The sequence below is a fragment of the Colius striatus genome, chromosome 11 (genome assembly GCF_028858725.1).
Source record: "Colius striatus isolate bColStr4 chromosome 11, bColStr4.1.hap1, whole genome shotgun sequence".
In the NCBI taxonomy this organism is placed as follows: Eukaryota; Metazoa; Chordata; class Aves; order Coliiformes; family Coliidae; genus Colius; species Colius striatus.
Genome location: NC_084769.1, coordinates 6,350,217 through 6,367,598, shown reverse-complemented (window position 1 = coordinate 6,367,598; position 17,382 = coordinate 6,350,217). Strand labels below are relative to the sequence as shown.

General features: G+C 40.9%; 1 protein-coding gene across 1 annotated transcript in view; it reads right to left on the bottom strand.

Moving 5' to 3' along the window:
• LOC133626382 (von Willebrand factor D and EGF domain-containing protein-like) overlaps window positions 1-17,382 on the bottom strand; it is a 182,898-nt gene that overhangs the window by 117,806 nt on the left and 47,710 nt on the right. Inside the window, exons 3-6 of the mRNA XM_062005149.1 lie at window positions 14,897-15,125; window positions 12,052-12,284; window positions 4,003-4,092; window positions 3,417-3,552 (exon numbers count right to left, since the gene is read on the bottom strand). Of these exons, the coding sequence (XP_061861133.1) occupies window positions 3,417-3,552; window positions 4,003-4,092; window positions 12,052-12,284; window positions 14,897-15,125 (688 nt within the window). The remainder of the gene's footprint in view (window positions 1-3,416; window positions 3,553-4,002; window positions 4,093-12,051; window positions 12,285-14,896; window positions 15,126-17,382) is intronic.

Here is a 17,382-nt window from a genome sequence, read left to right as displayed (position 1 = left end):
GCTTCTCTTTCCACAGGTGCTAATATTTCTGGAATGACAGTCTTATCTTTACGGGTCCATGCCCAGGGAATGAAGACGAGTAGTTCTCATGACAAAGAAAGAGATGAGTCTGTATGTCTGGAAAACAATCTTTCACTAGCTTTATTATAAGGAGGTATGTGCTGCAAGTTATGTTATTAGAATAAACAGAATATTTGATCTGTAAAGGGAGTGTTCTTGAGTCGGTTTTTAGTCAACTTTAGCTCCACAACAGGAAGGCAAATGCAGCAGATTTGTGTTGTATTTTTGGCTAAGCTGGGTTATGGTGCTTTACTTGCCAATCTGTTAAATGATGGTAGTTTGTTTCTATCTTTCACAGGGCAAAACCCACCTGAATGAGTTCCTGTGGGACCTACTCTAGGTGGTCCTGCTCTGGCAGGGGGATTGGACTGGATAATCTTTCGAGATCCCTTCCAACTCTTAAGAGTCTGTGATTGTGAGGACAAATTCACTAAAAGAATGTGGAAAAGTATTAACCTACAGTGGTTCTAGAAGTGTAAGTATCTGGGATGGGTAGGGAAGTGGTGGTTTGTGACAAAATCAACATGGCAATGGCAATCCAAGCAATTCATGCAGCTCTGCCTCTGCACATCATATCTTTCTTAAAAGAATCTCCTCTAGCAACAAGAAGACTGGCAGCGTCCACTTCTCTCGGATCCTGACACTTCATGCTGAGGTCTCAGGTAAAGGACAAACCCAGATTTTTATTTCCATAGATTTTTTTTTTATTTACAAGCACTGAATTATGATAGCATTTTGTTCTGAGCTATCTGGTCTGCATTTCACATAGTACATATGCTCTCCTCGTGAAGTTACTTAACCCTTCATGAATCCTTTGGTGGGTAAAAGATGAAATCATGGCTCTACTGAAACCAGGCAGAATCTCGCTGCTGACTTTGGGACTGCCAGGTATTTAATTTTCTGTCCCAGATCATCAATTAGCAGAAGAGCAAAGTTCTAGAAATGGTGGAAATGTAAGCAAAAAAAAATCACTTGTTCTCATATTATTTTTCTCATTTGTAGAATTGCTTGATAATTTATAGTAGAGGGCATTCAAGTACTTTAAGCTGATATTTCTAACAAGAGCAAATGATCATTGTTTTATTCCTTATGGAAAAGACTCATAAAATATCATGTAAATTAACCCTTTAGAGTTCTATATGCACTGAACTAAAAGCCTGCAAATATGAATAGCATATTATCTCTCATGTCACATCCTTAAAGACTGCCTCACATCTTACAGAAAAGTCTTGGCTCGTTTTCAAGGTTCTTGATTCAATTAAATTGGAGGTTTCCACGAGGAATAGTTATTGCCATTACAGCCCCATGGGTCGTGCTCACAACCCAGAACAAAAGTTTAAAAATCAAAGAAAATCATCTTGTCAAAATAGTAGTGATAAACTGAACAGAAGCCGAACTCCAGTGGCTCTGCTGTGCCATGGCATTCATTATGATATTGTCTGAACTTTGAGAGATATTTCTCTGCTTGTAATTAGCTTTCTTATCACTCATTCCCTACATAATTAGCACAACATTGTTGTTATACGGATTCAGTCAGACAAGGAGCTTGTCAGTTAATTTATTCAGTAAAACCACATCTCAGCTAAAATTGTTTTTATTTGCAATTTATAGCACCAGAGCTGACACTACATTTTTCAGAAGCCCACAGTATTCCTTCAGATAATCTAACAGACCCTCTAGACCACAAAGGCACAAACCAGACATGCAAACACCCAGCAGCAGATACTCAACCTTAAGTACATATAAATGTCCCAATTGATCATCAATGGCCCAAGTGTCATCCAAGGAAATAGCCCCACGATGGAGCAATCAAGGCCTAGAGCTGGGTATTTAAGAAGCAGAAATGAGTTGATTAAAACTAACAGACATTTCCCACTTCAGTGATGAGTTCCCTTAGTTAATTTTTTGAGTTGTGCCTGGGTATCTCTTGACACCAACAGGTGAAACCCATTGGCAACTTGAAAATAAAGCTACTGCTGCAAAGCCTCTCTTTCTTCAAGCCCAACACAGGTTAAGGGGCTGGAGAAGACCCTGGCCAAGGAGTCAGCCTCAGTGTGATCTACTCAATTCAGCCTCCCTCACTTGAGAGCTCCTGGCCCATGCATCCATTGTCAGTGAGATTTTGAAAGGTTTTATTGATGCCTAAAGAAATGTGAGTAAAAACTTGATGATATATGTGATTAATTCTGATTTGATCCTCCCAAGCTACAAGTGTCTGAATTGTTTGGAGGCTGTGGGGGTGTCCCACCACCCACCAGCTTGCATTATCAGCTACCACAGTATCCAACAAAGTCTGTTCCCATGAGCTCAGCGGATGTTTGCCTGATAGACCAGCAGAGACTTTAAGCCAAGAGCAACATGTAGAACAGAGCAGTGCTGAGCCATGGAGGAATGCAAAGTACCCCATGTACCAGAGCCAACACAGCTGCTGGAACCATAAGGTACCGTTCAGTTTAAGATCATTGTGTTATGATACCATTTGAATCACTTTTTTTTCCTCTTGTCTAAGCACTTGGCTGATGAGGGAGAGGGAAAGGAGATTTAGAAAAGGGAAAAATATCTGTAACTATCTGGGTTTTGCCAATACTTTTTTTCTTTGAGCTGGCTTTTTGTGGGTAGAGAAACTTTGACTGTAATCCTATCACCTATGAGGGAGAAAGAAACGTTTTGTTAGGGAAAAAGGTTGGGTGAGGGGTTTTTTTTTAGGGCCAATGGAGAACAAAAGTGTACATATAGCCCCCTTGGTTAGGCATGATGATATTCCATCAGATTAACCTGGGAAAGCATTTACTGATTTAAAGGGCAAGAGAGTTTTCTAAGTGACATTGTCAATGTTTTCAAGCAAAAAAGCATCAAACTGTTAAGAATATTATATAAGCATGAGGGTTTTTTTTCTTCTGTATGAAGTTAGACAAAAACTGGAAGCCAGCAAGAGAAAGAAAAAAGGCTTTAGTACACATTTACTGAATAATAAATCTGCAGGTGAGCTGCTTTCTGATAATTAATTAAATTATTCTACCTTAGACAAAAAGCTGCTACAAAAAACCCTCAAAATGGAATTTTATACTTCCAGAATTTTAAATAAGTTATTCTTCTCATAGTTATTTCATCCATAAACCTCAATGGATTACTAGTGAGGTTATTGCTGGACAGGTTTATTTTTCTTCCCAAAACTTGAGTGATGCTATCATCTATTTTTCTTTTGCAAGATTATATATATATGGCCTAGTTTGTTGATTTTTATGCCTTCTGCCCTTTGTTGTTATTTAAGTCTTGTAATTTCTATTGGAATTCATTGTAACAAATACAGGAAATAGTAATCACATTGATTTGATGCTGATACATAAAACTCTTACCTAAATCCTCAGTACTCAACAGCAAAGTAATTTTACAGGAGTTGTTGTGCCCAGGACAGGCAATGGGTACAGTGCTCAGAATAGTCAAAATATGCTCCTTGCCATCCTCTGCAATTTCTAGTGATTCTGGTAAAAACTGATAAATAAAATAAAACCTTTAGATCATTTTGACACATGAAATAATGCTAATATTTGAGTGTTTTAATCAATTCTGAAACTATTTGTTTGCTTGCGAAATAGCAATGTTCTTCAGATTAACATTTTTCAACTTTGTAAGGTGAAATTGTTGTCAAAATACTTAAATTCCTGGCAATTAAGAAAATGTTTGCAGTTTGCTTTTATGATGCATTAGTGCCAACACCTGCACAGGGTGCTGATGGGTGCTTTAGGCTATGTTACAAATAGACCGAAAGCCACATAATTTATGAAGGCATTTTCTCAAAGTGAACATAAAAGCAGCAAAGTAGCACTGGTTATGATGATCAGGGCTTATGTTTCTGCCTCTTGTTTTGCAGAGCATGTCAGTTAATGTGTAAATATTCCCTGGAGATATGCCAAGTCAGTAAATCAGGGTCATTGGTGTTACCTTAATCCCAGCATAGAAACCTTTGCTCTCTTCAGGCAGTGACTGCTGCTCGGGAGCATCCCTCATAAAAGCAGTGACAGTGCAAAAGACCTGTAATAAATAAACAGCATTATGCTATAGCTTTTCTGAAGAAAACTCATATAATTATGCATCTTCCTGAGTTGTTCAGCTTTTTTTTTCCCCCCTACTATTGAAACATACCTGGGAGGTTTAGGCTTTAAAAATGTTTATGTGTGAATCTTGAGACTTGGAAGAATTTATGTTGCATTTAATAAGCAATGAAACATGGCTTCTGTCTCAACAATTAACAACCCTGAGTGCTTACAATGTGTTTTCTTCTGCAGTTTTTCAAGCACCTTGGTTTGTATTATTAACTCATTTTAATTAGGGAGAATTAGGTTGCTCATAGATGTTGCTGTCACAAGTAGGATATTAGCCCTTGGGATCTCAGACTTCACTTTGTCCACTGGATCAAATATCCTCTTTCTGTACTGTGTTGGTAAGCAGTTTTCTCAATTTCAAATAGTTTGACAGTCATTTGGTCTCAGAAACTGTGTCACCAATGTAAGAAGCTCTTTTCTTTCCTTCTTGCATTACAAGAAGATGATGCAGATGTGCCTATAGGGTTTATACTGTAAAGAAAAAAATCAAACACAAAAATCCCTCAAAAAAAAAACTCCACCAAAACCAATGTACCAGCCCATTTATGTTTTATTCCTAGCACAGTCATGCAACCTTTATCTCTGCTGAGCCTGCACACCATCTGCCATCTTAATGTTTCATTGGTTTCAGAAAACTCGAACTGCTAACATCATTTCTAGGATCATAAGATTAAGCTACAGAAACTTCCCTTAAAGCAAACAACAGTGGGCTCTGAAACTGTATTTCTGAATAGTTTTTTTTAGCTTCCTCTTGGAAATCGAGTAACAGACTCTAACATACTAAATCAATTCCAAATAGTCAGATGGCATATTTATAGCTACTGCCTTTTTTTAAGCCTCAAGTAACCCATGTGGAGGAATCAGACCTATCTTATTGACTTTCCGTAGTGATAAACTTTGGATGGATTTTCCAGCACCACCTTTTGTCTATGTTACTCTTACCCATTCTCACCTACCAACTCAGCCATGACCCTCACGGCCAAAACAGATTCAAAACCTAGATATTCCCATATTCATATAGTCAGGTGGGCCTGAGTTGCGTATAACTCTGGATTATTTCTTTTGCCACCCTCAAAATCCCTCTTCATTACCACCAAGTTGTGATTTTCCTCCAAACTGAGGAATCCTTTTCCTAACTCATTCATGCACAAGAGAAATGTCCCATGGGCAATGCAGTGACATTTGTACCACTCTGCTCTTCAGGTGGATTATTTCCAGTCCAGCTCAGTCCCAGATTTGGGTGCCTTTTAGGCCATTTTAAACTTTATAAAGTTTCTCACTCTTTTACTGACAGTTCCAGACAGTTTGGAACAGTGAAAATGGCATTATTTGTTCTGTTAATCAAACAGAAGCCTTGAAGTTGTACTGAGGAGGAAAAAAAAGAGATGAGGGCCTCACAGGATACTTTACAGTCAAAATTCCTCAGATATGTTGCTATTAGCCAGAGTGCCTCCAAAGGAGAACGAGCCATTGTCTCCTCAAGGTAATAAGCCCCTGTTATCATTAGATATTTATTATCTCCAAGCATTCCCTAAAGGCTTGTCTTCAGTTTACATGGTTTTCAAAACAGTTCTTCTGCTGGGAAGGCAGAAAGTGAGTGTTGATCTTCCTCCTACTGCTTCTCCTACACGAGGAGAGTCTGCAAAATTGGGATCTGACAAAGTGGTGACAACAGGGAAAGAATTCAGATAATGGATATTTTCCCTATTAAAAAAGGTAAAACACCAATCCCTTTGCAGAGCTCATTGAGCAAATTGAGTGCACCTGCATTGCAGATACTATATTAACACTTGCTGGGCTGTTTGCACTCTTGGCTTCAATGCTTTTTACCAAAGGTGTTCCCAGGGAGATTTGCCTCTGAGCATGACACACAAGCTCCTGCCCAGGAGGGAGCTGTAATGTGAAGCAGAAGGGTCATGCACAAGGATGCCTGGAATCGACCCAGGCATCTCCCAGTGATCCTCCCCAAAGTAACATTCTGGGAAACGTCAGAATCCAGCCCCATTCCCTGAGAGCATTGTGTATTCTCACATAGATGTATTTTAAAGGTATTATTTCTTGATTAAGTGCTGAACATTAAAATTTACTCTGTAATGATCTTCTGAGGTATTGTTTGACCCTCAGCTCATTCCAGTTCTATCTTCAGCACTTTTGGAGATTAGCTTAAACTTTGCAGATTGGAAATGTACAGACAGCTGTCATGAGCTACATTTTATTTTTGTCTTTGGTATCATCCCTCCTTCTTTGTAGTGCCTTTACCTTCTTAGGTGTACACTTCACAATCAGCAGCTACGTTCATCGGCTACTGAGCTACAGGTTGACAGTTTGTCACATAATTATTATGATAGTTGCTCTGAGGAGGGTGGTTTTTTTTTGCCTTCAGCTAAATACTATCTCTTTTTCTCCAGTTCTGTAATCAACTTTTTCTTTCTTTTCTTCCCCCCCCCACCCCTCCAGCTCAGGATGCAGCCTTTTTAAAGCAAAGAGATAAAAGCATCACTGACAGCAGCATGCTGATGGCCATGACATGTTAGGCAGTATTTTTCCACAAACTCATCAGATCTGTTAGAAAATAAAAGTTAAACTATATATTTTCATCATCCCTTTTAAAGGGACAGAAATGTAAGAGTGCCCTATGACCAGGTTGCTTCTGGATGTGGGCTACTCTCTTTCCCCTGTGCACTGGCACATCTTCCCATAGGACACAAAACTATTTCTAGGCACAAAAGCCTTTTTTTGATCAGAATCTGGTAGCTAAGAACTTTCTCCTTTCCTGTGTATTGGAGCAGATTTCTGCCCTTACATGGACTCATATTCCTTCTCATTTTGTCATGAACCCCACGAGCAGCATATTTAGCTAAAAGCAGAACTCAGTCTTTAATTTGGTGAGGGTTGGGTAGTTCTGGGAAACAATTTGGGGATATATTTTAAGACATCCCCAGCAAATTTCCCCCTCTTGCACCTCAAAAATATTGTGGTTTTTTTTTTTTCCCCAGAGCTCTCAGAATACAATGCTCCCCCAGTCAGTTGTTTACACAAATTTTGAGGATAAAAACATCTCCAGTTTCACGCTTTTCCATTGATTACTTCACAATGTAGCATGGGGAATGTAGGTTGGGGCATGGATGGGGATGCCTGCTGGCACATCTAGCATGGCCATGCTTCCAGTTTCATCAGTCTTTCCCAGACTTGCTCAGATAAGGGTTTGAATTCCCAAGGGCAAAAGATGGAGATACTTGTTTTGCAATCAAAACCCATGCCTACTCATCAGTCAGGTACCTGTGCATGCTCCTAGGTTTGCCAGATGACTTCATGAACTCTCAGAAAGGCCAGCCTCAGCCATGAGCTTCTGAAAGTGCTGGCAGAAATAGTGCCACCACCCATTTTGTCAGTGTCTAGGGGCAATGGCACTTGCCCTCAAAACAGGGAGAGCTGGCAGATGGGAGTACTGGGCTTAGGTCTGCCTACCAGCATGGTATGTTTTACCTATTTATCACTAGAGAAAATAAACAAATGCAGATACCACTCTTTGCATCCTCTCCTAGTGTAGCGTCTGTCCCCTGGGAAGGACAGAACATGCATGCAGCTCACAGCTGGGAGGACCACCTACCCATTTCACTTCTCTCCAGCAAGGACTTGAGCTATATTGTAGTGCCAGAGGCCTACAGATTCTTTCAAAGACTTACATACAGCCAGGTACATCTCAGTAAGAGTTGAAGGTTTGGATTAAAAAGTAGATGGAGGCACTTTCCTGACTGAAATGTCTGATCTCCTGAGAAGTGTGGGAATTCAGAGATGCTGCTCCAGCCAGTAATTTACATTGTCCACCCATGGAAACTCCCTTCTCCACATAAGGTACCATTTAGAAGGGCTGATTTTTCCACATTCAGGGAAGTCTGCCTGCTGCTCCTAAGGTGCAGGTGCCTAAGCTGTGGATGGTTACCTCTAAAAACTCCAGGACTGGATCCATGCCCCTCGCTACATCACCCATGTCAAAAGGCAGGCTGGGGCTGCAAGGGTAAGAGTCACTCAGTCACACACATGGCTTACAGGTGAAGGGTTGGGCAGAGAATCAATCCTGCCAGGTGAAAGAGTGTCTCATGACAGCTATCGAGGCCTTGGAGCTGCTGTTGCCTGCACTATTAAAAGCTAATGGGCTGGGGTTAAAGAGACTCAAAGAGTCACTCTGCTGGGAGTTGTGGTTTACAACCTTGATGAACAGAGCTGAGGGATGGCATTTCTAGCAAAACCAGAAGGGGGGAAAAAAAGTTATGATTAGCTGGAAGAAATGAGGTGGCTGTAGGTATTTGCAGAAAGAGGTAGGATCAAAGTCTCTGGAAAGGCTTTCTAGAAGGGTTAGCAGGACAGGGGAAGCGGGGATCTGACTTTCAGTTAATTAAAACAACTAGGCCTTAAAGCTCCTTCTGATGGGCTCTTGGCTGCAGAAGGAAGGGAGCCGGTGCAGCAGCATGACCTGAAGCTGTGAGAGGTCCAGCTCTAGTCGCTTTGCTACTCGCTATATATAAAGAAGGCAGCTCTTTCCAGTTGCCAAATGGTCAAAGAGCATGGAGAAGCTGACTGTAGGTCATTCATCTGCTAAGGAAAGAAATTTTCCCATGGTAATAGCAAGATGTCTTACGAGCTGCAGAGTTTTACTCATCACCTCTCTGACTTTCTGCTTTAAAACCTCTGTTCAAGCTCAGCCAAAGCTCTTTCTTTGGGAATGCTCCTCATTTTCTACCTGAAGACTGAGAAAGAAACTGTCAACTCAGATATGACCTACAAATAGACAGGTCTTCCTATTGTTGATTTTGTCAAGTCCAGTGTTGGATGCCAGGGATGGCATTAGTACTTAAACAGGGGGAAATTTTACACCTCTTCCCTTGGGAGTGTAAATTATTTGTGTAATATAGTTAGGCACTGATTTAGTCTCTTTTTGTCTGGGACATACTCTTCTGTTGTTGCAGAGTGCCATGCAAAGCAGTCACTTCTAGCACATGTAGCTCTGAATGGCCAGTTTTACTTAAACTTTTATTTTGCAATGTGCAACATAGTTTATGTACAGTGACAGTTGCTCCTTGCCACGTGAACTTTTGGATTGCTGTGCTGAGCAAAATCTACACGCTTTTCTTCTAAACACCTTTCTTTCTTAGCATAACTCATTACTCACTGTGTGCTGCTATAATTTATAGATGGCTATGCCTCAGGGAATGAAGTGACCTCTGTCACTATCGCATAAATAAGGCTTAGGAATGCCAGGATTTTCATATCAGATGGAGTAGGCTTCTTTCAGTGTTTCTATAGAAATAGCAGCGTGTTATAGATTTATTTAAGGCTGCAATAGTTTTGTGAACATTATACTGCCAACATTACTGTCTGAAGTAACGAAAATGGAGCCCTTAGATGGGGGAGAAAAGCACACATGATGACTATTAAAAAAATAACTGGCTGTTTAGTCAATACAAGTTCAGAAATGCTGGCCAGTAAATCTCAACTCTTCTGTAAGGCTTGACTGTGTATTAAAATATATCAATAGATATTCTATTATGTGACTAAGCTGTTACCTGGAGACTTTTTGACAGATGAAAAGTAGTATAGATATCAATCACCCAAAAGGTGATTAAAAGACAAAAAGTCTTCTCTCTTGGCTGTAGTTGTTGTTTTTCAAGGAGAGAACAGAGAAGATACTGATTTCAGGCTATAAAAGCGTTGAGACCAAACTCAGGTAGATGAAGATTAGGTTAAAAAAGCAACCAGTTTTCAAAATGCTGCAAATTCTGCATCCTGGGAGAAAAACTCTGCTCTGAATGCCACTCACGCACCCTGGGAGCATGCAGACATGGGGATGCTACTGTTGGGCTGTGCACAGAGAAGGGGAAAGAGGACTGAAAAGTACCTCCAGTTCATTGTCTCCTCTCTCATATGGCTTTTACCAGTGAGGATCTGGCCTCCTTCTAAAGCTGCCTGAACAAAAAAAGCCTTCCACCTGTGTTCTTTGTGGACAGGTAGAAGTTACAAACTACCTCTGTGCAGCAGAGCTTGATCCTGCAGGTTTGACTCTCCCTTTAGTGGTATCACCTTTCCTATGTGGGAACTCTACCAACACTTACTAAGTTGTTTCAGATTTACACCACTGGAGGTGAAAGACACCCAGGCACAGTAAAATGATTTTTCAGATCTTTCTAATGTAAAATTGAATTCCCAGTTAGAGTTGAGGCTTAGTCTTCACCAGTGATGATTTATGGATACTTATAATTAGTCAAATAGGCCATGAAGACCTTTAAAAAAAAGTATAGCAAGGAAGAGAACATTTTAGTCTCACTAAACCCGCTAAATTAAACATGTAGCTTCAGCAGAGGACAAAGAAGGGCTTACTGAAAGCTTAATATAATGAAAATAGTCTTACAAAGATTTGGATGATGCTACTAGTTAACAGAACGATATTTCCTCTGAATCTCTCAGGATTGTAAAAACTGGATTTGAAGTGATTGAAAGTGAAATTATTTTGATGAAAATATCTCTTTGTAACACAAACTTGTCTTAAACCGTCAGAATTGTCTGCCTCGTTATATGGTAAGGGAGGACAGCATCAGTCAGGTTCTGAACTGAGGAGGCATAATTATGAGCAGAAATGAGGAAGAAAAGCTATCTAGACTGTGCTGCTGTTATAAATGACACAACCTCTTAAGAACTAGAAAAATCTTATTCACACTTAGAAAATATCTTAAATTTCTCAAAGAAGAGCTGGCAACAGGACAGGGGGTAGTGGGATGAAGCTGGAACACAAAAAGTTCCACTATTTTACTGCATTCTCACTATTTTACTGTGAGGGTGATGGAGCCCTGGCACAGGCTGCCCAGAGGGGTTGTGGAGTCTCCTTCCTTGGAGGTCTTCAAGACCCACCTGGACATATTACTATGCAACGAGATCTAGGTGACCCTGCTTCTGCAGGGGGGTTGGACTAGATGATCTCTAAAGGTCCCTTCCAACCCCTACCATTCTATGATTCTAAGAGCTGCAAAATGACAAGACTATTTCCAACCTACTTTTAGCACAAAGCCATTATCCCTGTTTATACTTTCAGTTTGTTACAGCATCACTAATGTCTCCCTGACTTTAAAAGTTATGAACCCAGTTTAACTTTAAAAATCTTGTTTCTGTACCACGAATGGCCGTGAATTCGCACACGAGTCAATTTTTGTTTTTTCACATCTTGTATTGGCTTCTGTTTTGTTGTTGCTTGCTGTTGAAACTAGATCTGTGTTGCTATGTAAGCCATCAAATATACTTCTTAAAGATTGCTTTGTAATGAACTCTATCTTTCAGTATGCTATTGAACCAAGAATTTGGAATCAGAGAGGCAGAACACTATGGAAAAGACCATAAAATAAACCTCCCTCTATTTAAAAATGTACCGTCCTCCTTTTCTGTGAAGAGATGTTATTGTGTCTCTGGTCCATGAGTGTAAAAATTATTGAGTAGCTGAGCTGAGCCTGCTTCTGCTGCAAATCCTTGCAGCTGCAAGATGCAAAAAAAAATACTAAGTACAAATCGGCTCAGGCACAGGTACCCTGCTACTCATACCAACTTCATGGTATTCAAGCTGTAATGTAAGTGCAAATCTTCAAGCTTGGCTTTAGCAAATAGCCAAATGAATAGCTTCTGTGAACTCACTGCAGTTCAGAGAAGTGTTACACATCCTGAATCTGGTAAATGCTGTTTAACAATCTTGTGCCAAAACAGTTGCGGTATCATTTTCTTAGTAGGGGTAACTATAATGAGTGAGGAGCAGTACTGATAGAAACACAACAAAGATTTCAGGAGAGGATTTGATTCCCCTGAGTGTTTGACCTTTACATTTTCAGCTGAAGGCAGGAGGTCGCATTACCGTGTCTCCCAATCTGAGATTCACTCCGTTCATCTCTATGTAGGAGAAGGACTGCAGGGTGGTGTCCAGCTGAATCTGCTCCTTCTTGCCAGGGGTGGCCAGACGTGACCAGAGCACCGTGTACCGCAGCAGTGGCCGCGATGGTGGGCGGCTGTAGGTGCACTTCAGGTGGACTCGGCCCCGCATGACCTCAGGAGTTATCACTGGTTGCAGAGCCAGGCTTGTGAGCTTGTCTGGAAGAAGGAAACAAAAGAAAGATGTGGCAGGAAGCATTGTTCCAGTATTGCCTTTTGCTCACTCGGGAAGGTTTCGGTATGGCTAAACACGGGAGGAGCGCTACGTTTTATATTCTTCTGATTAACTGTGCAAGCAAGAAGTGTGCTTCATACAAAATGCAATAATTACTCATTGTGTACTGACTACCCACTGCTGTAATAACATTTGACCTGGGTTTGGTTTTGTGTTTTGTTTTTAAATTACTTTGCGGTTAAGAGAAATGTTATTGAAATGAAGCACTCGGGTTAATACAAATTAATTACCCTGGCAAAGGCCATCAGCTTTGCATTCCCCTGGAACACAGCCTTTTGATCCAAGTTTTGCAATAAGTGCAGAAGAGATAGGAGAAATCATTATGTTGCAGAGGTAACCAGACTCTCAGAGAGCACTCAGCCCACATTCACATGGGGTGGAGATCCTTTTCAGGTTATTCTAGGACGTACCTAGTCTGAGTCTGCTCAATATAGTCTCCCTCTGCCCAGAATAGTGCCATTGCTCTAAAAAGAAATCCTGCTTTCTGTAGGCCTCAATAGGTAATGAAGTCTGAAACTTTTCCTCCTGTTAAAATCATCTAGAAAGCAGAAACAAAAAGATGTATAATACTCTAGGATGATGTTCTTTAATCTCTAGAGACCTAGACTCAAATGGAACATGAAGCTGGTTCAGATGCCTTGAAAAGGATAAATTAAGTAACTTTCTTTGTTTTGAGGAGTGTAGAAAATATTATGGAAGCCCAGGAGAATAAGGTATGAGGCAGTTGTAGCAGAATGGAGAACAAATATGTTAACATCTGTCCAGGGCAAACAACAAGAGGTAAGGAAAAGAAACAAGTTACTTAAAATACGAACACAGGCCAATTGTTTCTATCCTTTTCTCTTTTATTTCTAAGGGAAGCTGCCTCAAACTGTGGTTCACATCAAGACTTTCTGCAGGAAATTATTCCAGAAGGACAAAGTTAGGTGATCAGCTCATGGGAGGACGTGAGTGGAATTGCAAGCACGTACGCTGCTTTTCCCAGCCGTGCCCTTTCTGCCAAGCTATGAAGCTTTAAATTCATTTTGTTTTGCAGCTCACAAGTGCTGACCAGTGTCCTCTTCCCGAATCTCCAGTGGATGTGGCTGGGGGACTGACCCCGGCAAGAAGCCGTGACGATGCCAGCTGGGCCCAGCTCCAGGGCTGTGTAGAAGCTCCTCTGGTGCAATGTTCACAGCTGAATTTAAGACAGTGAGTTAACAACCCCCAGGAAAAAAAAAAAGATCAGCTTCAAGTGGTTTTCATCCAATACACAATACTGCAAAAGCATCCTTAAGGCAAGAAGTTAAAGACTCAGGAGAGCTGAACGTCACTGAAAGGCCTAGGAGGGCTGTGAAACTTCAACAGCAGTGGTAAGCAAAAGGCAAACAGCCACTAGTTTTGGGTAGATAGGAAGAGATGGACTTTATTTTATGAAAAAGGCAAGCAGGTTGACATGCCTAAATACGTGTGGATGAACAGAAAGGATAAATCTAATCACTCAAAAGGTATTGGGAAAATATTCATCAAACAAGAGTAGTGGGAATTGTATGGTTTAAAAAAACCAAGCCAGGCTTAAAGCAGAAAATGACTGTATTTGGTTAAAAGGTAATTTCTGAGAAAGGGTCACGAAAATTAAGAAGCAGTTTCATTTATTTTAATGGATATTTTTTAATTTCAAACAGTGAATTAATCTCACTGTCTTTGACCCTTTCCCCCTCCCTATTCTTCATGTAGGAATGTTAAAATATTGATAAAGATAATAAAATAGATTTCTCTCTCTCTTTAAAATTGATGTGAACTTGAAGTTTGCCTGATTGAAAGGTGGTAACCCTCCTTTCTCAGCGTGTCATGTCTCTGTCCAAGAATGCTGAAAGGAAAGCACAAAGGTAATTTTTTTTTTTCCTTTTGAGAAAAAACTACCTTTTCTGACTAAATCTTTATGCACCTGAACATGCTCCGAAGTTCAGGAGGTTTAACTGAGTGAGCAATTGCTTTCTGCTCTTCCTTTGTTTCCTAGCTACCGAACAGAGGTTAGATCTCTTGTAGTAGGCTGAAAATTATTTCTGACAAGAATAATTATATAAATGTCATGGAAAAGATGTTATCAGTTTGGAGAGTTTTTTCTTTCATTCCAGAGTTTCAGAATTATCTTCTTTTTGCGGGGGGATACTTCATTATTGAAGATAAGAACAGACCTTAGATACAGTATCCTGGATACGGTGCCTCAATAGAACCAAGATGCCTCTGCTCACTGGCTGTGCAACTTCAAACCAAAGTGGAGCCAAAGACAATAGGAAAGGTTACCCATGAACTGTAACCAAGCAAAGAACACCTCAGTAACACACACCAGATTACATTTTGCACTAGTAATAATAGCTATTCTTCAGGAACACCTTGGACTCTCTGATTTATTTCCTACACGGTCTGCGTCTTACTGGGAGCGATGCTTGACTTGCAAGGTCACAGAGATGTACATTGCAATACCAGGACCTTTTGAACACACAGCCAGGGAGGCATATGCAATCTTATTGATAAATACATTATGGATCCTCACCTTCTACACAGTAACCCATGCATCCCTGAGTAGGCTGCAGGAGATACACAAAGAATTCACCGCAGTTCCTGACGGTGACGGGTATCCGAAACAAGCAGCAGTCCTTGGTGCCCCCGAAGAAGACCTGCCAGGTAGCACAGGCCGTGAGCCGTTTGCTCTCACCAGGAACTGGCAGGGATTCAGACTTCAGCCACAGCCACACTGGAGCTTGTGTCCCACATTTATTCATCTGAGGATGCACACAAAAGAAACTGTTTACAGCAAATGCGGTAAGGCTCCGTGGAGAATCACTAACCCCAAGAATTTGACAGTGGTGAAGCTGGAGGGTCAGTGAAAAAGCTGTGTAGGTGGGGATGAAAATGTCTTGCTCAGTTTAGAGAGGGGATTTTACATAGATAAAATTGTCAAGCAGCACAATAGCTGAATTCCAAAGTATTTTCCCTTATTTTTGGTCAGTTTGCATGGAAAAGATGAAAGCATGAAAACAGACTGTCACATCTCTGGAAACCATGCTTTGGGCCATATCAGCTGGCCCTTTGCAGCCCTGCTTCATCTGTGGCAGAAGACAACAAAGGCTGGTGGAACATGAGGGGCAAAATGATGTTAGGACCATCCCAAAGCATGACACTGCTATGCTCAGAGCGTCACACAGCAGCACTTTCCTCCAGAATAGCTACAGCTTCAGCTGCTATTGTCCTGGCAGCTTCATCTCTACCCCTCCAGCACATACTGGACACGTCTTTGTGCTTTGATGCTCTCAAATCACAGAATCTCAAGGGCTGGAAAGGACATTGAAAGATCACCAAGTCCTTTGTTCTTGAAGGGAAATACATATGCAAGACTTATAAAACACGTGCAGGATATACATGATTTGATCCAATTTTCTGGAGGTTTTTGACCTTCAGACTTTATTAAGAGATTCCACAAACACCCTGAACATAGGAACCCCCAAAGCAGAAGGGGTTGGTCCTAAATGGTTTGAAGGAGGATATTTTATCTGAGAGAGGCTGCACCAGATTTACCTTTCCCAACTTACAGATGGATGTTCAGGCATCTCCGATCTCAATTGCTCTCTCTGCCTACCAGGCTCTTTCCACAGACTAAAAGGACATAGTTATGCAAAGCTGTATTTAATTTAAGCACCTCAGTGAAGAGATTAAGTATAATTGGAGCCTAATAAAGTATACACAGCCAATTACAATGGTCACTCATTATTCTGCAGTCACCTATCATTTGCCAATATGTAGAGCATACAGATATTTGAGATGAAGTTTGAAATATTATTGCCAAATACTGACAATCATTTACTCTCAGACATGAGCCATGTTTCACAGAGCGTGACCACTGCTGTTGCTTTGCATTTCTTCAGCTAGAGATAGTGAACTCTCTCTCACAGGCTGATTCTGAGGGGGACATGGTTCCTCCTGATGTGAACATTTGGCTGTATACCATATTGGGAGAGGAAAAAAAAAACCCAATCCCACCCCAACCACCATTTTTTTTCCTCATTGGCTCAGGTTTGCTGCTTCACTTTTGAAGATCAAATGTTGTTTGTGACAGCAGGCAAAGCAGTGAAAGTCAAAGGATAAATTTGTTGTCATGCACCAGTGCCCTCCTGCAGTTTGAATTTTACCTGGGAGTTATACAAGGCAGACAGTGTGGATGGGGCACTGGGGGCTGCACACCCAGAAAAAGAAAGGTATGTGAAGAAAATAAAGCATATGGCTTGACATGGTATGATTTCCTTTTGGAACTAGTTATTGTCAGGCTTCTAAAAGCAAGGATTCCAGAGAGGCCATTAAAATTGTCCAAAGCCTGTATTTTTTCCCCTGAAATGCTACAGTGGCTGAACAGAGGTCCTGTCCTTGCCCTCCCATCCAGGTGCCCATGTGCTAAGTGTCCTTGGGAAGGCACTGGAGCTTGCTCAGCACAACAGGTCTCTGTGGAGGAGCAGCATGCTGGTGAAGGAGAAGAGGGGGATTAGCCTGAAAATGCTTTGACAGGGAAATTTAGATGAATCCCTTTATTTAAAAGCCATGTTCTGTACAACTTTTAAAGAGATTTGTTCTGCTTATTTATTTGTGGCTTTAAGGGACATCAGTGCTTTCTGTGCTGGGAAAAGCACAGAGGCTGGGAATTTGTTGCATCTCACTGAACTTCTGACCTGGAAAGGAGGTAATGTGAAGTAACGTGTGTCCAAAGCTCATTTATGAACAAACACTTGTAGTAACACAGAATAGTGGAGCAAACATCATCCAGACGTGCAGTACTCTCTGCAATGGAAGAATGATGGGCACAGAAAAGAAGAGCTGCAGATGGCTCTCAGTGGTCTTTGCTTCGTACTCAATGTTATCTTCTTGATGAGATACCTGCACCTTGAATTCCCACTACCTCCAGGTAACTGCTGACTTTAGTGCCTCAGCACATATGAGTAAAAATTACTGGACTGAATCATTATTTTTCTAATTACATTAAGATGCAGATAT